Below are 26745 nucleotides of genomic sequence, written 5' to 3' on the forward strand. Positions count from 1 at the left end.
TACCCCTCACAGTAGCGCCCTATCCAGTTCCAGTCTATACCTCTACCAGTCGCATGAGAAACAGAGGGAATGTGTTACATGTTTATTTGTAATCATTCATGGTATAAAACGTACACAGTGTTCCAGTATGACAAACCTGCCTTTTGTTGACAAAATGTCATCAGTGGCCTTAATTTCTTAGTTCCTCTTAGAACATACAAGATATTGGTGATTGCATATGGCTTTATCCACCATTTAGGTGATCAATGGCTGTGAAAGACAATCGCGATATGGTCTGGAGAAGTTCACTTTGGTTCTGTCATGTGAATGTTAACTTTTTAGCTAGGAATCATTTTAAAAATGGTGTTTGGTGCCGTCTGTGACGAAGCTCTTTGTCTCAGGAGTGTTGTGAGACGCCCTCCTTCATCCAGTTCTCTACCTCTCAACCTGATGAATGTGACCAACTCACAATGTCTAATGACTGATGCCATTAAATTTTTCTACAGGTTTTTTGCAAACCTTAGATGTCTCACTTGTCCAGTTTGTCTGCGTTGGTCTCCATGTCTGGAAGATAACGTACAGCCGGGAGTCACACACGGGTCCACAACAACTGATGCACATGTACTCTACAGCTCGTCTGTAGTCATGCAAGTCAGTAAGGTGATCATAGCATGTAAGAGTCTTTACATGTAGTTACTGATCAGTTGAATGTACTGTGTATGTTTTGGTACCTGTGAGAATGAGATCGATGTGGTGAGCCACCAGCTCTGCGTCCTTCATGCTGAAGCACATGGGGGGCTTGAACTTCACCACGTTCTCCCAGGGCCCGTCCGTACTCACACAGATCCTCTGCAGCTTCAGCCTGGCCCAGAACAGGAGAGACCTCAGGACTTGTCTGTTTACAATCCTCCCACCATGGTAATAATGTGACCGACATTAAGGATGGATCACAACTGCGTATCAAAGTACCTTCGGATTCAGAAGATATGAGTAGTACTTGATTTTAAATGCACATGGTGTTGAAACCTAGCTAGAAACAGATGAGGGGTGTTTGGCTGAGTACTTAAAGATTGTCCACGTGTGACCTGTTGCAGTATGACCTCTCACCTCTGGACCACCTGTGCAGCGGCTTCTGTAGCAGGGGTCCGCTGGTCTCGGTCAGTCACCAGCTCCAGACCCACAAACAGACCCACACCCCTGCCCGCCCACACACACACAACACATCACACACAAGCGAGGATGTGACCGTATACCTGTATTCGTAAAAAAACGTGGCCAAAAAGTGTCCATTGAAATGTCAAAATGTGGCGACCATCAGGCTCAGGCCTGTAGTCATCCCATTCGAGATGGGGGTCACCTGTTTGCCCTCACCTAACGTCCCCGATGGACAGGTGCTTGGTCTGCAGCTGCGCCAGCAGCTGTTTAAGGTGGCCTCCAACACGGGTGGAGTTTCCCCTTAGGTCCTCCTTCTCGATTACATCCAGAACCGCCAGCCCGATGGCACATGAGACCGGGTTTCCCCCAAACTGGACACACAGTCAAATACTCAACACCACATCTGTGATTAGTACTCAACCATCAGCAAGACTGTAGAGTGCAGCCTGTTTGGTCAAATTATAATCGGAAAGGTTTCGGTTGTAAATCAACAAACGTAGAAGTTAAATAGAAAACGATTCATTCCCAGCTCTGGTTGAGGTCCTCTGGTGATGGTAGCAGTGTTACCGTATTGAAGTACTCGACTCCGTTAGCTGTGAATGCCGCAGCGATTTCCTCGGTGGTTACCACGCAGGCCAGGGGGTGCCCGTTGCCCATCGGCTTCCCCATGGTGACGATGTCCGGGCAGAAGACCCCGCCCTCCATCTGGAAGGCCCAGAAGTGGCTCCCGACACGCCCGAAGCCAGTCTGCACCTCGTCCGCCACGAACACCCCTCCCGCAGAACGCACGTATCTGTGGAGTGAGACATATGACGATTGATTGGTCAATCAAAAACACATCGATGAGCCTTAACAAACAAGAGCAGGAAACACACCAGCCCACTCTGTCACACATTTACAATCACACCCAGGGTTGGATAGACTGGAAGTTGGAAGACTCTTTTCCTGTGTTCTTAGGACGTGTCCTCAGAAGAGGAAAAGGTAGTGCTGTGTTTACAAAGACCTACTCTGCTACTTTTGTTGAGTATCCTGAGGGGAGAATGATCTGGCCTCCGACACTGGGCAATGATTCAGCGAAGAACGCAGAAACCTGTGGAACAGTTACAGCTGTTATAAATGGTTATAAAAATCTTTCCCAACTGCACGATGATATCCTATGCTCGAGCTGTCGCACTGCTTTGAGTCTCACCTTGCGACCTTTTAGGTGGACCTGGTCGATCAAGTCCTTGACTGTGTCAGCGTAGGCCTGGGCGGGGTCGGGGTGGTCCTCTCTGTACAGTCCCCTGTAGGTGTCTGGCAACGGGGCCTGGAGAGACACGTGCCAGACTCACAACAAAGCACAACGAAAATAAGCTAACTCGATAGGTTATAAATACTTGAAGCAGTAGCTGGTTCAAACCAAGTGAGTGGATTTTCAGTGCTTTGATGAATGAGACGTTTTTAGAGTAAGCAGTTTGTCTGGTCTGATGAGAGCTGCTGTAACAGTGTTATAGATGTTGGTGTGTGAGCGTCTTACACACCACGTGAACCCAGTCTTTCTGTCCAGACAGCTTCCGGAACTTGTATGGACTGATGTCAATGAGCGACATCAGGTGGCCATGGTAGGCACTGAGAGAAGAGGGGAGAGAAGAAAAAATGTGATGTATCTGAGGGATTTTATTTGACTGGTGTGGCATCTAAACGAGTCAACGTACTGGTCGAGCACTATGACGTCTTCATGCTGGGTATACTGATGAGCCAACCGCAAGGCCAGGTCATTGGCCTCCGACCTGTTAGTAAAAATACACCCAAAAATCGTGTCATATACACCATTTTTGGTGTTATAATGACTATGTTATGGATTTATAACTGTCCATGGGACAATCATTGCCTACCCTGAGTTGACGAAATAGAAGACGCACAGTTTCTCGGGAAGAGTGGCAGCGAGACGGCTGGCGTACCGCACTATGTTGTCGTGCAGGAACCGTGTATTTGCGTTCAGCTGCTCCATCTGTGCAGCAGCCGCTTGTGTGACACTGGGGTGACAGTGACCCACTGTAGATGTATGTTAACAACAACAGTAGGCAACAGTAGAGGGCACTGTTACACAACATCACGTTATTGCTGAGTGCTATTTTGTATTCAACTTATTTGTTTTGCTGTTGCAGCGTTTACGACGTTACAAGCCTACAACTGTATCAGTCAGACAACGGGTTGGGAGCATAGACATACAATCTATGGTTGAGAGGGCTTAGGCTATTAGTAAGTTACAGTAATTTAAACCGGTACCGAAGTAGACTGGCTACTTGTCATGGAGCTCTTACCGTGTTGAACGTTACTGATACAGTCCAAGTATTGCATGTCATTCTCGTCATATAGGTACTGTCCTCGAGCTTTAACTATCTTCACAGGATCGTCGGAATAAAAGAGTCTACACGATTGGCTGCATGGAGACAAACACAAAAGCACAAACCGCTGACATGATTCTATTTGTCCAAAACTACTTGGTTTAACGGTGCAATCATTATAATCATTAGCCTACAACATACCCGATGAATTTCTTCCTCATTGCAAGGGTCTGGTTCTTCTGGAAAATGTGTAACTCCATACTGCCACGAACGTTTTCCAGGTTTTGAGAAGGCACTATGACATTAGTAAAATAAAATCGGGGGGGGGGGGGGGGGAACAGGTTTGATTCACTGCAAATCCTTGAACTTTATCATGCGCCGTAACATCGATTACGCATGCGTCAATGATGCTTTTTTTGCTGACTTTGCTTTCGCAAAGTCATAAAGTCTAAATTAATCTAGCTGTCTGTGCATTTTGGTACTCTGCTACTATTTTTGAATCTTATTTACCGACGTGTAACTAGCCTATATAGTTTGTTTGTAGCCTAATGGTACAGTTGAGGCTGTCATCTTAGTCATTGAAACTACACCCAGTTCTTGCCGTTTGCTCTCAGATTTCTAAAGAAAATAAATATGCGTTTATTTGTGTATGAATGTTAAGTGGAGGTTGGATAAAGGTTAAACGTTTTTTTTTACACGTACAGTGTAGCCTACGTTGCATTTTAATCTATTTTACACCTAAGCTAAATACTTGTTTTTACTTTAACATCGTGGAAATACCATCTTGAATGAAGAAGGGACAACTCTCAAGAGCAGACGAAATGTATTATGTGGATTTCGATCTTTCTTCAAACAATAGATTGATTTTCCTCTTTATAAAAATAATAAAATACACGCGTGTCATATAGTTTGGGGTTGTTGTTTTCTTAAACAACAAACATACTTTTTACGTTGTAACCATCCCTCTCGATTGGTTTCTTCCCACGTATATATATTATGGGAAGGTCCATCTTTACCCCGTGCAGCTTTTGGTTGCTAAGGAGACACGGAGAGCAGGTAATCAGTCCAGCAGTAGCTGTAGCAGTAGTCATGCACATTGATGTTGTTCTGTTAAACCATTACCATGCCGTTATACACGTTGTATTAACCATTTAAGATAAAGACAATAACAGTTACCGACACTTTACAACTAACGATTAGTTAAGCTATCTTGCTAAACATCTTTTTAGCTACAGTAGTGAGGTGAAGTTGGCTAGTTTACGACAGCCTATCGAAACGTTATACCGCTAGCTACGTAACAGTACTGTATTGTACTAGAAAAAGTCTGTGGTGTCTGGACCCTTGCCTGTTGCTGTTACCGCTAAATTAGCTAGTTAGCCATGCCAGATGGCTAGCTGGTGCTAACAGTCTACCACTGTCGTGTCGGGTACAGAACGTGAGCTAACTAGTAACTACTGGTACGGTCTAGCCGAAGTAGCCACACTATAAGCAAGCTCGTGTAAGTTAGCCAGGACCAGATGGATATTGTTGCATTGGGTATCATCGTGGATTGAGCACCAAAGATGCAATGCAATTTATTAAGTCAGCATAGCTAGATTACACTCATCCTTTGATTTAATTTTCACCGTAGCCCGTCTAAAAAGGCCTGCTGTCTCAGCTAGAGGATAAAACACCTCTATCAGTTGAGGCCTTGGCCTCAAAGCCAGTTGAGCTACTTCAGTCTCGTGTGGGCAGTACTTATGTGGTTGAGCTATCCAACACTCTAATGTGAGAGCAGCTAAGGTTGGATGCGTTTCATCAACTAGATTTTATGTGGTAGGCTTATTCTTTTAGTTTCATGTTGAGCCTGGTGAACATGTGCATGTTGCAGAACCACAGAGTGCAGCAGTGCAAAGGTTGAAGTGAGGAGTGTGAGAATAAAGAATCTGAGCCAGAAGGAAGTGTCACAGGGTGTGTCTTGTTTCGCTAACTATTGCATCTGCTGTTAAGCAGAATGGTTATGTGGTATTTGCATGAAAATTATTTAGTGGTCAATGGAATGTATGTCAATGAACCAAGGCAACTATTTGTTTTATTGTACTGCCAGCTAGCCAGCCCCTGTTGATACCTCATGGCGCTCTACTCTTAACTGTGTTGTGAGTTTCTTTTCACAGAACTTTACCTCAGTTTAGCCCTGGAGTCCACTTTCTCTCCCCTCTTTTGTGTCCCTTGCAGAGTGGGGGAGGCATGCCTTGTGCTCAGGCCCTCTCCCCCTTTAGTTTCACCCACATCCTCCCCCTCTTTCCCGTGCTCACTTACTCACTCTCTCCCTCCCCCCTTCAGCTCATCTCAGCCCACAGGAAGGGCCCGACTGTTTGGTTTCAGTATGATTCTAAAGAACGCATGGGATTACCCTTCATCTTTGCTTCCTTGGCGTGTCAAAGCTTTTAGGGCCAAAGCCATATTTCATAGTCAAGTCAAATTTAGCTGATATTGCAAGATTAGTGTTGGTATCTCTCTGTACAACGTTTTTAGTACACTTTCTAGAGGATCAGAGATTGGCAATTGAGTTTCACATGTGTGACACGTCTTCACTAGAGTAGGTGTTGCATGTTCATGATTACCCAAGGAGGAGATGTCCACAGGTCAAACTCTCCTAGTTGAAATGCGTTGTTTTTACAAGTTCTATAGTTTTATAGCGTTTGCCTTTTTAATAAAACTCCAAAGCATCACCTTTTCTCATTCCATTTTCTCTCCTGTCTGTAATCCTGTAGGAGAGGTGGTGGTGATGATGATGATGATGACCAACATGGAGGCTGAGTTTAAGTGAGGACTCTAGTGTCAGGCTGGCTGGTTGAGGTGCAGAGGGGACGCCACAAACCTCGCCAGGAGTCTGACTAGCGCACACACACACACACACACACCCTGTCCTTTCTGGAATCCGGCTGGTCGCCATGGTGACGCTCATCACTGACCAGCTCCGCAGGCAGAGTTTAGACGAACCATGTTATCGCAGGGCTTTGTCTCTCAATGTGGTGAGTAGGACACACACACACACACACAAGTCTTGCAAAACCTTATAGCCTAACTCTGTTGCCTGTTTGACCACTTGAACTGTTAGTCACATGTTCATTGCTGGGTTTCAGTCATTGCCTGAGGTGGGTAGCAGCCCGAAGATGTCCTGGACTGGATATGGGCTGACTCCAGGTAACCCTCTCATATCCATAACCCTGTCATACACAACTTCCTGTTTCATGCGCCTTCATATCAGGTTTTTCTGTGCCCTCTTGTTCACCCAGAGAGTGGGTGGTCCAAGCCCCAGCACCTGCAAGACCCCACATCTGATCCCCTGCCTCCCCCCATCCCTGGGAGAGACCCCTTCTACTGGCCCCCCCTCCCCAGTCTCTCTGTGGCAGCACTGTGTCTGCAGAGCTCCCCTCCCCTAGCCCCTCAGAGCTACCCTCCCCCTCCTCCCCCAAAGCGACACTGCCGCTCCCTGTCCGTGCCCGAGGACCTGTCCCGCTGCCGCACTCCCTGGCGCCCCAGCGCCTCCAGGATCTGGACCCCCGTCAAACGCCGCTGTCACAGCGGAGGAGGAGCCAGCGTCCTGGGTGGCCGGGCGGGCTCCGCTCCCCTGCGAGGCCCCTCCTCGTCCGTCACCTCCTCGTCCGTCACCTCCTCGTCCGTCACCTCCTCCAGCCCCACCTTCTTCAGCCTCGCCCTATCCTCTGACTCCCCCCTGCCCTGGGCCTTCCCTTTGGACCCCTGGGACCCCTGGGACGGGCTCCGTGGGGGCTGTGCCTCCTTCTTCCCCACCCCCTCCTCCTCCTCCTCCCCGGCCCCGCCTGGCTCCTCCTCTCGGCCCCTCCTGCAGCGCCGGTTCTCCCTCTCCCCCATGCACATTCACCTGCCCCCCCAGGCCTCCCCTGCTCCTCCTCCTCTCACCCCTCACTGCCCTGGCCCTGGCCGGGACCCCCACGCCCCCTGGCCCTCCTCTGCCTGCAGCACCCCGGCCTCCTCCAGGCGAAAGCCCCACCCCGCCCTCCCTCGCTGCCACTCCCAGCCCTGCGACATGAAGAAGCCCCGGCTGAAGAGACGCCACGACTCTGACAACTTGCCCTGCTCCAGACCGGGCCTGGACTTCAGCAAGATGACCCAGGTGAGCAGGGCTGTAGCCGGCAGGTCCTCTGGGGTTGCAGTCTTCTTCCGGACTTGGCTGTCCCTTGCGAAGCATGATCTACTAGTCTGCAGGGACCCCAGACTCACAATGTTCTACCTAGTTTCCTGTTTTAAAGAGGACCAGGAGACCTACTCCCCCTGTGGCCCCACTGGCCTCAGCTACACCCCTCCACTCCCACCCTCTCCAGCCTTCCCCCACAGATGGCGTGTTTGTTGGGATTATTAGTGAGGAGAAGTGGGCCTCTGGCTCTCTCCCCTCTGGGGAACCACTGTCCCCCACATTCCTGGCTCTTCTGGGCAGCACCAGGCCAGGCTGGGTGCGTTTGGGTTCTGTCCTGGGTGATGTGTTGCTTTAGGCTTCCTGTGTGCCCTGCCCTCCCCGACCCAGCGTGTCTTCGGGCGAACCCTTGCATGCCTGTGTGTACCAGACACTGATGCTTGGCTGTGCCCCAGCACCTCCTCCCCCTTCTATAGGTGACTGTGACCAGCCCATCCATCTGAACTGAACTAGGCTATTCAAAATGAGTAGAGGGCTTTTGACTGGCTTCCTGGTCCAGCCAGTAATGTCTCCACTCTTTTTTTTATTTTGTGGTTGCTTCCTCTTGGGTCTGCTAGGGTTTTATGGCCTGATGTAGGGTGTGGGACTGTGTGAGGGAGAGATGGGGTGGGCGTGAGGGAGGCTGTGTGCTAGGCTAGTCAACCGCTGGAGCTCTCTGGCGGTAAGATGGTGGAAGGATTTGCATATGATTTGCTCAGACCCGTTTCATTTCAATGAAACGTCTGTGTGGAAATGCCAGGGGTACTTTGTTCTCTGTGAGGGAGTGGAATACAGCCTCAGAGTCCTGGAGTCTCTCCACTGAGACAGCAGGCCGGAGCAGGATTAGGAAACATTATGAAGTGACTTTTGTTTGTTATTTGGCGGTGCCTTCTTTTTGACATTGTATCTGCTTTCCTCCAGATCGCCAGTTGGGGGGGCCCTTCCCTGGGTGTCATGCCCGCTCAGGGGGACCTGAAAGCAGCCTTCTTCCCTGCAGAGTCCCTGGGCCGGACCAGCATCGGGCCAGTCAGCGAAAGCGAGGAGGAGGAAGATGAGGAGGAAGATAAGGGGTGTGTTGGAGTGGCAGAGGAAGGAGTTCAGAATGTTTTCGAGAGAGACTGCACAGAATTAGACTTGGAGCTGATAGAGGAGAACTGATGGGTGGTCCTAATGGGTGCTTCTAGTGAGACTGGCTGCATCCCTCACCCACAGCTTTCTGTCTGTCTGGGGCTGTTCCATCACTGTCTGTCTGTCTGGGGCTGTTCACGTCACAGTCTGTCTGTCTGGGGATGTTCACGTCACAGTCTGTCTGTCTGGGGCTGTTCACGTCACAGTCTGTCTGTCTGGGGCTGTTCACGTCACAGTCTGTCTGTCTGTCGGGGGCTGTCATCACAGCCTGTCATGTCAACAATAAGCTACAGCCACATCCTAACCATAATTCTCCTTTTCAATGTTTATTGAGTTTATAAACTCCTAAATATATGAGTATGTATGAGTTTATTCTGTTACCCAAAACATTCAGAGACACCAGTAGACATGAAGTCTGGTTCATAACTGGTATTTCCAGTGATATGGGTTCTTGTGTACTATTGTTGTAAACCTGCTGATGTAGGTTGGTTGGGATGAATGTGTGTTGAGGAAGGAGGGGAAGCTGCTTCCCCAGAATCACAATAACCAAATTTAGATTTTTATAACCAAACTCTGAGAAACAGACCTTGAACTAGAGGTGAAACTGGAATGATCTCATGTGTGTTTCCTTAGCCAGCAAGGAGAGCCATTCTTTGTGTGCTTGCTCATCCTAATCCTGTGCCTGTGTGTTTTTGAAGGAATGGGCTTTATCAGTGTTTTTAGAACACATTCATTATCAAGACCCCTTCCCATCCATCACTGAATGGAATCAAAATTGTACATTGATCATGCCTTAAGATGACGTTAAATCAGTTGCTGTTTACTGGTGTTAAAGTTTTATGGTTCTCTGTGATCCGATTGCTAGTGTCATTGCCCTCCCATAACCTGCACTGGAATAGATTAACATTTACTGTAAGGATGCTGCAGTCATACCTGAATTAGGGCACAATGTTATAATGTACTGTACAGTGGCTCTGTGTGAGCCAGCTGGTTGACTGGGTGAGTGAATGTGTGAGATGAGTAGTGCGAGATGTAGCCGTTCAGAGGCCTTGTGAGAGCAGATTTTTACTGTATGTTTTCAAGATGGGAAAATTCCTCTTACACAATTTGTGTAAAAATAAAGTTTATTAGAGAATACTTTTTCACAAAAAAAAACATGGTCCTCTGTCTTTTTTTTTCCTCCATAATAATTGGGATAATGCCATTTATTCATATAAATGGGCAACAAGTTGGCTCTTTAATCCTCACTCACAACTGTTATCAAATAAACGCATTGGTTGCAGTGACATCTGCTGGTTGAATTTAAGAATAGTTTTACTGATAAAGACCAGAAATAAGTTTTGTCAAATTAAAGACAGATTTAATACCCTGTACACAAACTTTTGATAATTCAATGGACAGACATTATATGGCGCTATAATCACTGGACTATACACATATTTACTGTCACATTATTTTAGTTTTAGGTTATGATCCAAACTTTCAAGACCACAGGGGTCTGGCTAATTAGAACATCACAGACCATCACAGAGTCATGCCATGGGTCTTTGTCGGACCCAAGGACAGTAGTACAACTGTCATTCCGACGTGGACGGTGAGGGCGCTCTGTAGTCTTTTCTGCTCCTTCCAGTCCACACTGCTGCCTCTGCTCTGCACCGCGGCCTGACCCCCCATGAACCGGCGACTTCCTCTTTTTCAGATTCCATGGCGATCGGGAGAGAGGGAAGACCACCGACGCACGCACACTATCTCAAACCAACCGAAAGACGCTTCTCAGGGTAAATTATACGCCGCTTCGTCCACGATTGAGACACGAGGAGCAAATAATGCTTGCATAACATGCATATGTGGGGGCGATCCACGTTTCCCTGCGGATACAGAATTTCAGATATTCACATTGTAGCGCCACTCGCTGATAGCGAATGAGCCGCAATTGGCTGCCCCGTTTGATTCTCTCACACGCAGTATGCTAAAGTAGCTAGCGCGTTAGCTTTCGAATTGACGCACATTATTGTATTAGAAAAAAACCCTGCATCGCTAAAATATAGTTTGATAGCTACATATAGTTATTGATAGTTTTAATTGTATAAAAGTAAGTGAGGCAGCCAGCTATCTTCTTTTCGAGATCACCTCAAAATATTGTGGCCTGTCGTTGGCTAGCACTAGCTATGCTAGCATTAGCTACAATTGGTAGCTAGCTGGCTGCGACCGGTGTAAGGGTGTAGCGTGCTATATCACTAGCTTAACTTAGCGTAACAAGCTAACACCAGATATACAAGCTGGATACTGTGTAGTTAGCTACTGAATCTTGTTGAACATAACTTGTGAATACTTAGTTGTATTGTGAGAGGCGTGTTCCCTGTCTGTCATTATAGTAATATTGACGTTAGCTAAAGTTTACGTCAAGCTAACAAGCTAGTCTATACATTTTCAGAAGTTTCTTTACTGAAGTTTTGTAGCTAACGTGCGCTTGCCAACTTGGTGTGGAGTCTAAATGAATGTAGGAATTACAAGCCATCTACTGAATACCTACAGTTGGTTGTGTTTAATAGTTTGTATGGTTTAAAGGATAACGTTTCATGCAGTTTACCAGAATAACACCAATAATACTTTTTGTATTCAGAATGAAGTCTGTATTTGTAATGAGCATGTTTTCTATGTTTACAGTTTGATCTGACTTGTCTGCCTGAGACGCAAAGAGATACACAGACAGGATTGTCGATCTGGTGAGTAATGTATAGGTGACCACTCAGATACTAACAAAAAAATGTGTTTAGTTTGAGAGCCTATCCTACTTTTACTTAGACATTTTTAAATGATCTTGGTTTCACCTTTGGGTAGTTGAATGAAATGGTGACTGTTTTGTTTGTATTTGCAGGTTGTCTGGGCAGTGTTAGCTAGTCCTTCTGGTCTGGGTTGAAGGCGCTCCCAGTGCTCAGGTCTGTGTGGTTCTGGTCTACTCTGTTCTGGGTTTGGACTGCCAGTCTATGGCTCTGATGGACAAGCACAAAGTGAAGCGGCAGAGATTGGACCGCATCTGTGAGGGTAAGAGGAAAAGACTAGTTGTTGTGCTGTGTACACTGTACGTACACTCTCTTACACACACACTCACACACACTCACAAACACACTCACATGCGCTCAAAGCCAGACAGACATGCAACCTACCATGTGGAGAGGGGGGGGGAAGCCATGGGTATAGATGTGACACTGTCAAATATTTGAGTTGTGATGGAAATGTATTTACTAGATGTCTTACTGCTTTTCGTGCTATTGGTTTGTTAGAATTGTTCTGGATTGTGACACACGCCCATGTATGGTTGTGAATACTGTGATAAGTGCAGTGTCTATGCAGGGGGTAATAAGTGATGTGATAAGTGCAGTGTCTATGCAGGGGGTAATAAGTGATGTGATAAGTGCCGTGTCTATGCAGGGGGTAATAAGTGATGTGATAAGTGCAGTGTCTATGCAGGGGGGGGATGTGATAAGTGCAGTGTCTATGCATGGGGTAATAAGTGATGTCGCCTGAAGCGGTACCAGAACTGATACTCTTGGAGCGCAGTGTTCAGTGTCTCTTATCTGACTTCCTCTTCCTGTCTGGCTATCAGACTCAGAAAGGTAGAGAGCACAGAAGGGATGTGGTGACGACTCTAAACGCTAGGTTACCATCGCGGCACATCGATGCGTCTACGTCCAAAAATATGCCTCGTCACTGTCCACTCGAAAAGAGAATTTCGGAGGAAGCCCCCATTTTCCGTTTTCACCTCAGTCATGTAAAGATAAAAATAAACGGTAACGATTCTAGAGAGTTCTTGGTGTGTCAGCCCACGATGAGGGAGTAGTGTAGCCGGTCTGCTGATGAAGCTAAGATGGAGGGAAGCTTGGGAGGGTCCCTGGAGACAGGAGTGAGGCAGCGGACAGGGTGAAGGGTCGTGTCCGTGGCTACAGGGAAACAGGCCAGCTGTCTCTTTAAAAAACAACAACAGGCTAACCGCCCCCAGCGCCAGCCCCGCTATGCTAATGAGGTTAGTGCTGGTTGGCCAGCACTCAATGGAGCTGCCTGTGATTGGAGCCTGGCTGTGGGGGAGGGGCTGGGTGTGGATGACAGCTGGGAGCCAGCCAGCCAAGAGCAGTCTGACACAGAGAGAGGGAGAGAGGGACAGAGAGAAAAGAACGATAGAGGGAGAGAGCGAGGAGAGAGAGAGAGAGAGGAAGACAGGCTGACAGACTTCATAATGCAAGGTTAGGCCCCGGTGTGTTTGTGTGTTGCAGTGTGCGTGTGACTCGTGTGTCTGAAGAGAGAAGGGGGTTGTGTAGTTTGGGCGTGGTGCTCTGCTGACTAGTGTGTAGTTTCTTTTCTGCTCCGCGCTTGTGTCCTCGTAGCTGTTAAAGGAATTGAGCAACCGTGTGTGTGTGTGTGTGTGTCTGGGTGGAGTAGCTGGCGTTGCTGCATTATCCCCACGGCCACCCCTCCCCCCCTGCTCCCTCACTCCTCCGACCGCGGCCAGGGGAAGAGAAAAGAGAGGGAGGGATTGAGACGGAGGAGGGAGGAGAGAATGAATGAAGTGCTGAATGAATTGCATTGTGTGCACGGCCATGCTTGTGTTCCGTAGGCCTCGAGTACGCTACTGTTCTGCGCTCAAATGACTGTGTGTGTGTGTGCATTTTTTTATAAGGTGGCCTTTGTCAGTATAAAATGTATTAGTATTTAGTAATATTATGGAATGTTCTCTGGAATTGTGGTGGGCTGCAGATTCTTGATTGTAATGCCTTCATGCAGCAGTGTGTGTGTTGGGAAATGCGTTGACGTAACAGGAAGTGTTCCCAAATGTTTCTTCCACCCGGCCAACAACAGTCCCATCATACCCCCCTCTCCCTCCTCCAAATTCTTATATTACACACAGTGTGTGTGTGTGTGCGCGTGTGTGCTCTCCCCTGCTATGTCCTAGTGAATGTTCCAGTGAGAGTGAACCTACCCTCCCAGCACACACACCAGGCCCCACACACCTGTCATGCTGGGTGTACAGGAGAGACACTAGTGTCTGTGTTGCTCTGGTGTGTGTTATTCGTGTGTGTGGTTAGGCAGGTTTGGGTGTACAATGTATTCAATAATGTTACTTTTATCCAATACAACTTACAGTACGGGGGGATTTGAACCTACGACCTCTTTATTTGCGGTCAGAGGCTGTACCGCTGGTACTACCAAGTTGTGGGCGTTGTGTGTAGGTGGTTTTGATCATGACCGCCGGCCCCAGACGGCCAGGGTCACGTCTCCAGAGAGGCAGAATCAGGTCATTAGTCAGAACTCAGCTTAAAGCCACTGCCCCCTCCCCCGCTGGCACACCCCCGCGCCCCACCCCCACGCCCCACCCCCACACCTCCTGGTGCAGATACTTCCCCTGGATGGAGGGGGGGGGGGGGGCGGGCCCCGTGGCCATAGACTTTCTGCCGTGTATTTTCTTACACTTCCTAGTTATGTAACCATGGCTACCCATGTACCCCCTAGGGATTTTAATTTAGAGGATCATGGGAATTGCAGTTCCCATGAGGGCAATAAGCTATCCCTAGGTGTTTGGCTGGTCGGGTGTGAACCGTGGGGGTGGTAAACACCACAGCGCTGGTGTGTTTTTCTACCATGCGTCGTTGCGCGCAGGCGTGCGTGTGTGTGCAGTAAAACGTGTAGCATCTGTACAGACTTGACCAGGCTGTCAAATCCTCAAGTCAACACCTGGACCAGAGAGAACACACACATGCTCACAGGTGTACCCTGTGCCCCCCCAGGCATCCGTCCTCCCATCCTGAACGGGCCCATGCACCCCCGGCCCCTGGTGGCCCTGCTGGATGGGCGTGACTGCACCGTGGAGATGCCCATCCTCAAGGACGTGGCCACTGTGGCCTTCTGTGATGCCCAGTCCACCCAGGAGATCCACGAGAAGGTAGACGGAGCGCGCACACACACACACACACACACACCACAGTCTTGACACAGTTGCATGTTGTTGATGGTTGTGTACCGTGAACAGGTTTCTGTTGGTGTAGCTTCATGTATTACTTCTGTTTTTATAATTACGTTCTGTCCCAAGAGCTGTACTGAAGGACTACATGTCCCAGCATGCCTCTCACTACATTTACATTTATTCATTTAGCAGACGCTTTTATCCAAAGCGACTTCCAAGAGAGAGCTTTACAAAGTGCATAGGTCACTGATCATAACAACGAGATAGCCACAAAACATTGCGAGTAGCCAAAACATGAAGCACACATTGTGACCAACCAAAGTAAGTGCCAAAGGGAAGAACCATAAGAGCATGTAGTTAAACAAGTTACAATTAAACAACATGAACCGCTATACGTGCAAGTGTACCTGTGGAAAAAACAAGCAACAATAATAAAAACAATATATCACAGCGAGTACAATTTTTTTTTTTTAAATCAGTTACCACTAACCACAAGAGCAACAAGTCTCTGAGCAAGAGTCATTGTGATCCTTGAGGAAACTAACATCGGGTCAAGCGAACCATTCCTAAGTACCGTTGTACTCCCGGAACAAGGGCGTCTTGAGCCTTTTCTTGAAGGTGGAGAGACAGTCAGTGTCTCTGATGGAGGTGGGGAGTTCACTAACCCTTCCCGTGTGTGTGTGTGCGTGTAGGTGCTGAACGAGGCCGTGGGTGCTCTGCTGTACCACACCATCACGCTCTCCAGAGACGACCTGGACAAGTTCAAGGGCCTGCGTGTCATCGTACGCATCGGCAGTGGCTACGACAACGTGGACATCAAAGCTGCCGCCGAGCTAGGTGAGACACACACACAGTTTACCGCCTCTGCATGGTTACCCCAGAGGTGCTTTCTCTCTCACACTTCAAGTTGTCAGGGATATGAGATATATAAATGAATATTTTATATATCAGAAGGAGTTTGATAACTCCCCCCTGGACTACCAACCCCCTCAGCAATAAACAAGTCATTTTGTTTTCTAATGTGGGTGGGGAAGCTTTTTAAAAACTTTTTTTAACTGATCCAGCCATGAAATATGATTTTGTAATAAGTGTGTGTGGGGAGGGACAGGACAGATTTACTGTTTTCAAAAAGTGTCTTAAAAACCTACGCCCCTCCTCTTCTCAAGGATTCAATAACTGGATTGGTATTTTTCATTTTGATTTAGCTTCTATTAGGGGTGGGAATCTTTTGGTACCTCATGATTCGAATCGATTCTTGGGGTCACGATTCAATTAAAAATCGATTCCCGATTTTAAATAAATTTTTCTTTTTTTATACATATTCCCCAAAAAACATAAAAAAATTGATTCACATACATTTGTGAATAGATCTGAATCGCTAGCAGACTGAATCGCGATTCAAATGTGAATTGATTTTTTCCCTCCTTAACTAGCTTCTATCCTGTCCTTGTTTTCCTCCAGGCATCGCGGTGTGCAACGTTCCGGCCACGTCGGTGGAGGAGACGGCCGACACGTCTCTGTGCCTGATCCTGAACCTGTACCGCAGGGTCACCTGGATGCACCAGGCCCTGAGGGAGGGCACGCGGGCCTCCTCCGTCGAGCAGATCAGGGAGGTGGCGGGGGGCGCCGCCCGCATCCGAGGAGAGACGCTGGGCATCATCGGTCTGGGTGAGCAGGGGGACTGGTGGAGGGGAGGAGAGATTGGAGGGAGTCAGGTGGCTGAGCGGTTAGGGAATCGGGCTAGTAATCTGAAGGTTGCCAGTTCGATTGGCAAACGTGCCAAATGACGTTGTGTCCTTGGGCAAGGCATTTCACCCTACTTGCCTCGGGGGGAATGTCCCTGTACTTACTGTAAGTTGCTCTGGATAGGAGCGTCTGCTAAATGTAAATGTAGCAGAGGAGAGGACGGGAGGGGTGGAGGGATGAGAGGAGAGGGTAAACAGATAGATGAAGACTGTGTGGTGATGCAGGGGTTAGATATGGCGCTGGGGGGCTTGATCCACACTCCCTGCTGACCCTGGTGACCCTGTCCTCCTGCAGGTCGCGTGGGCCAGGCCGTAGCCCTGCGAGCTAAAGCCTTTGGCTTCGGGGTGATCTTCTACGACCCGTACCTTCCCGACGGCGTGGAACGCTCCCTGGGGCTGCAGAGGATGACCACCCTGCAGGACCTGCTCATCCACTCGGACTGTGTCTCCCTGCACTGCAGCCTCAACGAACACAACCACCACCTCATCAATGACTTCACCATCAAACAGGTACACACACACACCCACACACACACCCACACACACACATACCCCAATGCCTCTGCTGTGAAACAAACAAACACACCCCATCTCGTTACCACTTCACTATCAAAACCGACGCGCACACACCCCCTGACCCGTGTTGTGTTGGTGTGTGTAGATGCGTCAGGGGGCGTTCCTGGTGAACACATCGCGAGGGGGGCTGGTGGATGAGAAGGCCCTGGCCCAGGCCCTGAAGGAGGGCCGCATTCGAGGGGCCGCTCTGGACGTGCACGAGACAGAACCCTTCAGGTGAGACACACGCTCACACACACACACACATGCTCACACACACATGCTCACACACAAGCACACACACTCTCACGCATGCCATACACAGGCACACACACTTAAATCTCTTCTGCAATCCCCCCCCCCCCCCCAGTTTCTCGTCGGGCCCCCTGAAGGACGCCCCTAACCTGATCTGCACCCCCCACACCTCCTGGTACAGTGAGCAGGCCTCCATCGAGGCCAGAGAAGAGGCTGCCAGGGAGGTCCGCAGAGCTATCACAGGTAACACACACACATCCCTTCCTTATCACACACACACACACACATCCCTTCCTTATCACACACACTCACCCCTCCCTACCCCCAGGTCGTATCCCAGACAGTCTGAAGAACTGTGTGAACAAGGAGTACCTGATGGCTGCCTCCCAGTGGCCCAGCATGGAGGCTGCCACTGTCCACCCAGAGCTTAACGGCGCCACCTACAGGTGAGGAGTCCTGCTGCTGCCCACATCCAGGAAGTCAGACGTGAGGGCTGGTTTACCCTGCAGTCTCACCCGCTCCTTCTGTCCATCGCTCCTTCTCTCCATCGCTCTCTCTCCCTCTCCATCGCTCTCTCTATCGCTCTCTCTCTATCGCTCTCTCTCTATCGCTCTCTCTCCAGGTTTCCTGCAGGTCTGATTGGTGTGGCTACAGGGGGTCTCCCAGGGGCAGGTGCAGGGGTGGAGGGGCTGGTGTCGGCCTCCCTGGCTCATGGCATCGCCCCCGTGTCCCACCCCCCTCACGCCTCGTCGCCAGGGCAACCATGCAAGGCTGAGTCCGACAGAGACATGGCCTCTGACCAGTAGCCCCCCCCTGCACATTCCGTCACCCTGGACCCCCCCCCACCCCTTCTCCCTCCCCCTCCTCCCAGCACTTCCCCCCTCAGCCAGATGATACTGGAGACCGGTTTGACCCACTTTGACCCACTTTGATCCGGTTTCATCCACTTCCTGGTTCTTCAGAACACAGTACCAGCCCTGGAGTGTCCGAACCGTCCAGAGCCTCCTGACGCCCCCCCCCCCCCCCCAAACCCCCCCACACACACAGCCCTCTGGACCCCCCCACACACACACAGCCCTCTGGACCCCCCCCACACACACAGCCCTCTGGACCCCCCCACACACACACAGCCCTCTGGACCCCCCCCACACACACAGCCCTCTGGACCCCCCCACACATACAGCCCTCTGGACCCCCCCCACACACACACAGCCCTCTGGACCCCCCCACACACACAGCCCTCTGGACCCCCCCCACACACACACAGCCCTCTGGACCCCCCCACACACACACAGCCCTCTGGACCCCCCCCACACACACACAGCCCTCTGGACCCCCCCCCCACACACACAGCCCTCTGGACCCCCCCCTCCCCTTCAGACCACCCCTCCCCCCCCCAGGACTCTCAACTTCCTCGCACCGTCAGCAATAACACTCTTCTCAAGGATTCAATAATTGGATTGGTATCTTTTTTTGTTTTTATTTCATTTTGCTTATTTGTTTTTGAGGAGGGAAAAACTGTTGTGGCTGTTGATCTGTCCCTTTTTGAAATCTTTTAGTTATTCAGATTTTTTGTTATTATTTTTTTTTTTCCCGTTTATTAGTTTTGTTTTGAAACGCATTTCTGGATGAGGTCGTGCTGAGGCTCCCTGCCTCAGAGGCAGGGAGAGGCAGGAGGTCTCTTCAGGATACAGGCTGATGTTACTGCTCTGCTATCTGCTTTCTTCACTCCTCTCACCACACAGACAGACAGACAGACGCCCAACAGACAGACACGTAACAGACAAACAGCAAGCCATAGAGAAATCCTTAAATCTCTATGGTACTAACATCTCGCAAACTAGCATCTGGATTTCGTTGGGGAATCTCTCTTTTGTTCTGGTCTAGTCTAGGAAACCATTCTGATGTCACTGTTAAAGCTTATAGTTCCTATCAGCTGTCAGGGCTCTGTCTGTCTGTCTGACTGTCTGTCTGCCTGCCTGCCTGCCTGCCTGCCTGTCTTCAGTCTCCTGAAGATGTTGAGTTCTGTCTCATTGTTCTGGCTGTCACTTAGACCTGTTTTTAACTCTGCCCCTCTTGGTGATGAACTCTACAGGTGTCCTCCCTATTGGCCCTTTTCCATTGGCTCAGATGAAGAGTCAGATGAGCATTTCATATAAATGACTGAATGACTGTGCATGGGCCTTGCTTTTCAGTCACTACATGTGACCGCACGCACACACACACACAGTCTGAATTGCGCTTGCAGAAGCAGTTTGATGCGCGGTGTGTCTGTCTCACCAGCAGGGGGAGCCACCTCAACACTCCGCCTGTGTCCAGCTCGTCTGTGACCTCTGTGAACCGTGTCACCATGGAGATGGAACACGGGGTGGTGTTTGTGCTCTGTCGCGCGCACACACACACACACTGCTGACTCTTAAGGAGAACAAGGCTTGGGTGATGAAGGGTAGATTTATGTCCCCTGCCACCATACCGGTCACCCCTGACCCTCCTCCCCTGACCCTCCTCCCCTGACCCTCCCCTCCAGCTTTCCCTACCAGCATTGATCCGCCTCCCAGTTAAGCTAACGGATTCAGGCATCCCTTTCAGAGGAAGGGATCCAGGCAGCATTCCCTTTAATAAACCAGGGGAGCGAGTCTTTTGAAGAGGGTGTGTAGGGACACCCCAACCCCCCCCCCCCCAGCTGTTTTCAGTCTTTCTAGAGGAGTCATCCCTAACTCTTAACCCGCCGTCACCATTGTCAAGGGAACAGCATTCTAGTACCTCAGTAACAGATATTGAATGTACTTTCAGACCCTTTTCTTCTGTGTACAGACTTTCTAGAGACTTCTCTGCTGGTCCTGAGCAGAAGGGGTTGTGTAAATTGTAGCAAGGATGAAAGGAACACCCCGTAAACCTGACGAGTTCACGTCATCTTTCTACCGTCTCTCCTCCACAGTCCAGCCTCAGGCTCCTGAACAAGTACTCTCTCCCTCTCTCCTTTCTCTCCTCTCGCCTTTCTCTCCTCCTCGCTCTCTCTCTCGTTCTCTCTCTCTCGCTCTCTCTCTCTCTCTAGGTAATACGTCTGTGAATAAGGAGCACAATGCTTGCCTGAGGTTCAACTCTGACCTTTGACCTCAGGGTGTGTGAGGCTGCAGGCCAGGGTGGGGGAGGACGACAGTGCGGTGTGTCTGGCCCCTCCCCCCTCCGTGTGCACGGCAGGTCATCCCGCCAGGAGAAATTCTACTGGCGAAAAGATTTTTGTGTCATCTTGTGGTTGCCCCTATCCCTGTGCTCTTGCCTCAGTTGCCAAGTTGTGATTGGTCCGTTCCGCGTGCTGTACAGTTCCTCTCCTAAGAGTCTATGAGTGACATGGGGGGAGTCCGTGTTCACGAACCTTGGACTCCCGGTCATGTGATGAGTATATATTTTCTAAAGGAATCCCTTCAGCGTGGATGAGTCTCATACTAGTGATCTTTTAACCTGACGTTGGCGATGATGATGACCGCATCATTTCGGCTCGCTGTCTTGTTTTAATTTTCTTCTTCAGTTCAGCAGTGCACTACATTGTGTTGTCATGAAAACCCTTAATTCAGCTTGAGTTTTCATCTGTATCGATCGTTGCTCTGTGTTCAACATGTTGTACTGAAACATTTCAGAGAAGAAAAAAAAATCCCCCCTTTATCCCCTCTTGAAACTTTTGTAAACTTGTTCTCTTTATTTTTCTTCTTCCCCTCCCTGCCATGGAGTAGTCACTCCTCCTAACCCCTCCCCCAGCAACATTAATCCCTCCCCCTCTATCGTAACCCCTCCCCCAGCAACCTTAATCCCTCCCCCTCTCTGCCTTAACCCCACTCCCCTCTGTAAACTAGCTGTAGAGTTGCCATGGAAATGCTCACTGCCTTAACCCAGTTGACCATAGCGCGTGGAAGGCTGCATACCCAGAACCGATACTTTTAGGCGCACTTGATTCGGTTTACCCAAGCGCAGACACCAATGTGATGGTGCCTGAAGTGCATGCCCTTGCAAGCTAAACCAAACGCACCTCAGACGCTCCTTGGTATTTCATCTGTGTATTTAACAAAGGTATGTTAGGAGACGAACCACACCCAGTTCAAGGGGCAGGGCTTGACCCCCTCACTCGGCCAGCCAATCACAGCTCAGCAGGGCTCATGCCATCTGGTTCTGGAGCTGCTTCTTGCGGGATGACGTCAGCGCTGTAGAGATCACACAGAGAGAGACGTGTGACTGTCTGATCTCTCTGTGATTGCTTGACTCTTCTGAACCTAACCAACCACGGTGTTGCTGTGAAGGACTAGATGGCTGGCCCTCTCTGAACCCAGCTACGCAGCCTGGCTGAGGCCTGACTGCTGAAGATGGCTCATCTGATATTTCACTCTGGAGTGTGAGAATGTTCCCCCCCCCCCCCCCTCCTCCTGGGGGTGAAGGGTCCTCAAGCCCTCCCTGGGGCCCCCCTCGGTGGACACTGGTGTGGTCTGTCAAAGAACGGTAAACAATGGACAGAACTGGTCACTTTTCTCTCTCAGGGTTCCAATGCACACATATCCTCCTGCAGTCTCTCCCTCTCTGTCTATCTCTCTCTCGTTCTTTCTGGTGTTCCACCCTCAGAATGTAGAACAGCCTCCAGAGTTCTAGAACCGCCCGTCGCTCTGTTCCGCCGTGAGTTCTGTCTGGTTTCATCTCTTTTCTCTTGTTGTTTCCCCTTATGGCACTGACATCTAACCATCTAACAACGGATGAATGAACGAATGAATGTTTTAAATGGACTGTGTGGAAGGTTGAAATTGGGAAATGTATTTTTACAACATGTGAACAAGTTATCTTTTTTTTTTTTTTTTTTTTTTTTTTTGTCTTTCACTCACTTGTTGTGGATTACTAGTTTAATTTCACCAGACTGCAAAAACCCCTAAAAAGAAAAAAATCTCCTGTAACTAGGCTCTTAAGCTTTATTTCTGTTTTGTTTACTTTTTTATTAGAAACAATCATGTTTGTGATGGTAACTTCCGATGGTAAACTCCACACCGTATTTTAAATAAAATCCGAAAAAATTACCCTTGCTGTCTTTCCTGTCTCCTCCTCTCCCCCTTCCCCCTCCTTCCCTCTCCTTCAGTTTATCAATGTCGTTTTGAGATTGAGAAAATGTGTGTGAGAGAGCGAGAGGTTTGCTGAGACAGTGAGAAGCTGGTGTGTGTGTGTGAGAGCTGATGAGGACGGCGGTACTGTACACGCTGCCCCAGTGTGAAGCCTGCTTGCCCCCTGCTGTGAGGAGCAGCCTGGGGCTGGGAGCAGCTTTATGGAGCTCTGCACCAGAAAGGCCTGTTTATGACCTGAGTTTGACTGGATTTATATGGGCCAAGGGGTGATCCAGTGCCAGGTAGAGCACACACACACTGCAGCATCATGCACACACACACACTCACACACACTCTGCAGCATCATGCACACACACACACTCACACACACTCTGCAGCATCATGCACACACACACACTCACACACACGCACTGCAGCATCATGCACACACACACACTCACACACACTCTGCAGCATCATGCACACACACACACTCACACACACTCTGCAGCATCATGCACACACACACACTCACACACACGCACTGCAGCATCATGCACGCACACAGACACACACACGCACTGCAGCATCATGCACGCACACAGACACACTGCAGCATCATGCACACACACACACACACACACACACTGAAGCCTCACACACACATGCTTTATGAGGGGGCAGGCCAGGTGGGGGGTTCAGTCTTAGACCCATGGGGAAGAGGAGGAGATGGAAGGGAGTTGCCAACCCCAAGATTGCTACCACATGTATGTAGCTAGCTAACAGACAGCTGGCCCAGACGCTAACACGTACTGTATGCAGATTGTGTGTTCCGGTTGGCGTATTCTGCTGGATCGGTTAGTCTCTTGTTGCAAATTCTAATCTTAACCCCAGTCCTGTGAGAGATCGCCATGGAGACCGTTTTCATCTCCATGATGATCCTCCGTCGAAAGACCATCTCGATTCACTTCAGGCAGGTGAGACTGAAGTCTTGCGGTAGGAAATGGCAGATCCAGTTGCATAAGATTACTGTGAGCTTTGATGGTCACTACAGCTGGCCCTAGATCCTAGTTTAGACTCCAGCCCAGTCAGGCTCCAGTTACTGCTGGCTTTGTCACTGGTAGAAGGACTCGGCTGGCCTCGTCTCTCCTGCTGGACCCTGCATCTGCTAGGGAGTGTTCTAACATGAGAGAAATAGCGGGTTGCATAACTGCCTGTGTGTGGGTGTGGGTGTGTGTGTGTGAGAGAGAGATAACAGCACTGTAACAGTTCTATTTCACACATCTATGATCCCCGTGTCGCTCACGGTTGTGCAACTTTGCGTCGGACACACACACACACACATTCCCACTGTCAGACCACATGCTGTTCTTCACCGGTATTTACTTGGATGGTTGTTTGTTTTAGCCAGAAAAGGGGGAGGAAGAGAAGAGGAGCAGGGAGAGGAGGGGAGGGAAGAGTCCCCAGAGCCATGGAAGAGGTCTGGGGGATACGAGAGAATCACTGGCCAACCTGTAAAAGCTTTTATGGTGCCAGTTTCCCAAACGCTGGGTCAAGACCCCCGAGTTAAAGAGCAGAAGGTTGTGGGCTCCAGGCCCTGCGCTGCCCACGGCTGCTGTGTTTACCAAGCAGGTCTGACCTGACACAACACACCAGCGTGTTCAGAGACAGATGTTTCGCCGTCCTTGCCGCAATTCATCGTGTGCCACACAGAAATCATCAAACAGCTAAGAAGCTAACAACAGTGCTTTAACCCTCGTGCTGCCTTCGGGTCACATGACCCAAAGGTTCATAACGAATCATCGTTGTGTTTACCCAATTTTACCCAATACAAAAACAAATTAAAATAATTTTCTTTTAACCTTTGCAATGTGGGGGGTCTGAGACAGCCCAACGGTTAAAAGAAAATGCTTCACTTTGTCTTTGTATGCGGTAAATCTGTCGCAATACGACGGTGGGTCACAATGACTGATGGGTCAGAATGACCCGAAGATAACACAAGGGTTAAAGTACTCACAGACCTACAAATGCAATAGCGCTTGGGCATAGGTCTCAGGTGGAGTGGGACAGCTTTTTGAAATAACTGAGGCCTGCACCACCTTACTGGACATATTGACTATCTTACAAAGATTGTTTTTATTATTCACTCCCCCTGAAAACTACCAGGCAATGGAACAAAAAGTTAAAATACTCTCCACAAAGGAGCGACGGAAGAGGACCAGGGACCACATGAGACAGAGGGGTGGTTTACCTCAGCGCTACACTGGCCTGCTGTGGTGTTTCCCAAAAACAGGAAGTGCTGTTGCCAGTAACCATGGCATCGGAAGGTGTAGGAGTGTAGACTACCTCCACTGTCCCTCCCGACAAGAAAGGCCGTAGCAACCTAAAGGTTGGGGGACAAATATTTACCGCTGGTGTCGTCCTCCTGTAAATATTAGTCCCAGTGTTGGCCTGGGAGAGAGGCTGCATCCAGTCACGTCTCAGTGAGGAGGAGGGTGTTCATGAGCAGGCTGATGGAGCGGGGAAACACACTTCTGTTTGATGGTGGGAAGAGTCCTCCCTTCTGCTATAGGGGGAAGATTATTTTGTTATCCTCCTAACCTTCTCTCTTCCCCTAGCTTACCTGCCCTGCCCTGCCTCTCTACGCCCCCCCCCCCCACCCCCCCTGTGCAGACCAGACCCCCCTGCCACCCTCGACTGCGTGTCTGTGATCGAAAAAAAACTAAACAAACTCCAGCTTTGGTTGTCCAGAGTTTTCTCTTCTCCGTCTCTCTTTTCTCTCTTCCTTCCATCTCTCTCGGTCCCCACTGTCTCTCACACTCCTTCACTCTCTTCCTTTGCATCTCTTTCTCCTCCCTCTGTCCCCTCTCCTCCTCTCTCTGCCTGGGTGGACTTGGCACATGGGATTGGTATTTCATCATGAGTGGTGCCTGGTTGTGAGTGTGTGTGAGGGTGTGCGCGCGCCCAGTTGTGTTGTGGATGTGCGCACTCACAGATGAATAAGGATAACAGGCCAGGGGTGACGCCATATTCCGATAAGTGTGTGTCTGAGAGTGAGTGGACTTGTGTGTGTGTGTGTGTGTGTGTGTGTGTGAGTGAGTGAGTGGACTGGTGTGTGTGTGTGTGTTATCCACGAGAAGGTCCATCTGTCATGAATCTTTGGTATAAATCTGTGTTTCCCCCTCCACCTACTGCTGCCACCGCGGGAGAGAGGAGGGAGACGGAGAAGGCCGGTTGAAAGGAGCGTAGGAGACGGAGAGATAACAGTGAGCCTGGGAGACGGGAGGGGAGGGACGTCTGTCTGGCTCTCAGGGGCAGTGTGACCCTCTCTGGGGTGTCTGAGCCATGGGATCAACTCTGGCTGTGTAACCTAACATTGACCCTACACCCCCACCTCTCAGACACGCACCCACACACACACACACACAGACTACAGTATAGCCAGAGGCTTTGCGGAGGTATTTAGATGACACATCTATTGGATAAGGTCCAGAGCAACACTTCTTTTTAATCTTGTGTGTGTGTGTGGGGGGGGGGAGGTCGGCAGGCTCCAGTGAATGCGTCACTGCTGTGTTTTACTAGAGATCTCCGAAACAATTTGGGGCAGTCATCATCAGATGACAGAGAGGAACACACACACATGCACACACACACACACGTACAGATCTATTCATGGTGAGCTAAGACACATCGATCAGTGTGGAACTAGATACCTCCCTGCTAGTCCATGTGTGTAGCAGCTGTGGGGAACACACACACACACTCCGCTCACCTAAGCAGGGTCGACCAGCGAGAGAGTGAATCTCTCCACATGTGCAGCCTGAGAGCAGAACCATTACTGGTAGACTGGTTCAGACTGACCGGCTGGTTTAAACAGTCCCGCAGCACAGGCGATATAGAAACACTAGCAGAATGAGCCAAATGAAACTAGTTAACTGCAATATAAGCAAGGGTTACTGAGTTTACACTGCAACTGAGGGAGAGAGAGAGAGAGGGAGAGAGAAAGAGAAAGGGAGAGGTAGAGAGGGGGGGAAAGGGGCTGTGCCTGCTCCCTACAAGGAGAGGTGGGGGGAGAGGAGAAGGAGAGGGGGAGGGAAAACCAGAGAGAGGGAGAGAGAGAGCGGGTAGAGGAGGGTAATATTAGGGATTATGAGGGAGATGTGGAGAGTGAGAACAGAGATAAGACAGTCTGGTCCTCTTCTCTTACTGCAGCTGCAGAGAAAAGGTAAGAGAGAAAGAAAGGAATACAACCTGTGACAAAGGCTAAGAGAAAGAAGAATCAAGAAGGAACCGAAAGGTGAAAAAGAGAAGAGTAGAGGAGAGTCTAAGTGGGCAGTTGTAGAGTTATTCTGAGACCAGGTAAGAGGCACTCTGTCGC

The 26745-nt window shown here is 49.6% G+C and overlaps 4 protein-coding genes across 5 annotated transcripts in view; 3 read left to right on the forward strand and 1 right to left on the reverse strand.

Moving 5' to 3' along the window:
* Positions 1–69: 69 nt before the first annotated feature.
* On the reverse strand, positions 70–3852 carry phykpl (5-phosphohydroxy-L-lysine phospho-lyase). The gene is made up of 12 exons (XM_062475923.1): positions 3663–3852; positions 3438–3556; positions 3009–3168; positions 2829–2903; positions 2655–2742; positions 2324–2440; positions 2142–2224; positions 1702–1927; positions 1351–1505; positions 1087–1176; positions 711–841; positions 70–543 (listed from the first exon to the last, which is right to left on the reverse strand). The coding sequence occupies exons 1-12, from the start codon at positions 3719–3721 to the stop codon at positions 509–511; spliced, it is 1338 nt and encodes a 445-aa protein (XP_062331907.1). The 5' UTR covers positions 3722–3852; the 3' UTR covers positions 70–508.
* A 606-nt stretch (positions 3853–4458) lies between these two features.
* Positions 4459–9917, forward strand: LOC134032721 (protein FAM53C-like). The gene is made up of 5 exons (XM_062476751.1): positions 4459–4517; positions 6215–6475; positions 6587–6647; positions 6740–7599; positions 8578–9917. Exons 2-5 carry the CDS (start codon positions 6395–6397, stop codon positions 8812–8814), a joined length of 1239 nt encoding a protein of 412 aa, XP_062332735.1. The 5' UTR covers positions 4459–4517; positions 6215–6394; the 3' UTR covers positions 8815–9917.
* Positions 9918–10401: 484 nt separating this feature from the next.
* Positions 10402–18330, forward strand: LOC134032796 (C-terminal binding protein 1). Of its 2 annotated transcripts, none has more exons than XM_062476862.1 (11): positions 10402–10562; positions 11452–11510; positions 11663–11829; positions 14565–14719; positions 15433–15577; positions 16202–16408; positions 16781–16995; positions 17147–17277; positions 17411–17538; positions 17624–17741; positions 17918–18330. In XM_062476862.1, exons 3-11 carry the CDS (start codon positions 11772–11774, stop codon positions 18099–18101), a joined length of 1341 nt encoding a protein of 446 aa, XP_062332846.1. In that variant the 5' UTR covers positions 10402–10562; positions 11452–11510; positions 11663–11771; the 3' UTR covers positions 18102–18330. The 2 variants fall into 2 exon arrangements, with proteins under 2 accessions (XP_062332846.1, XP_062332845.1); XM_062476861.1 differs by lacking the exon at positions 10402–10562 and adding an exon at positions 11251–11325.
* An 8161-nt stretch (positions 18331–26491) lies between these two features.
* spon2a (spondin 2a, extracellular matrix protein) overlaps positions 26492–26745 on the forward strand; it is an 8176-nt gene continuing 7922 nt past the window's right edge. The window contains exon 1 of the mRNA XM_062476305.1: positions 26492–26726. The gene's annotated coding sequence lies outside the window, so the exon portion shown is untranslated. The remainder of the gene's footprint in view (positions 26727–26745) is intronic.

Source organism: Osmerus eperlanus, chromosome 13, assembly GCF_963692335.1.
Source record: "Osmerus eperlanus chromosome 13, fOsmEpe2.1, whole genome shotgun sequence".
Lineage (NCBI taxonomy): Eukaryota > Metazoa > Chordata > Actinopteri > Osmeriformes > Osmeridae > Osmerus > Osmerus eperlanus.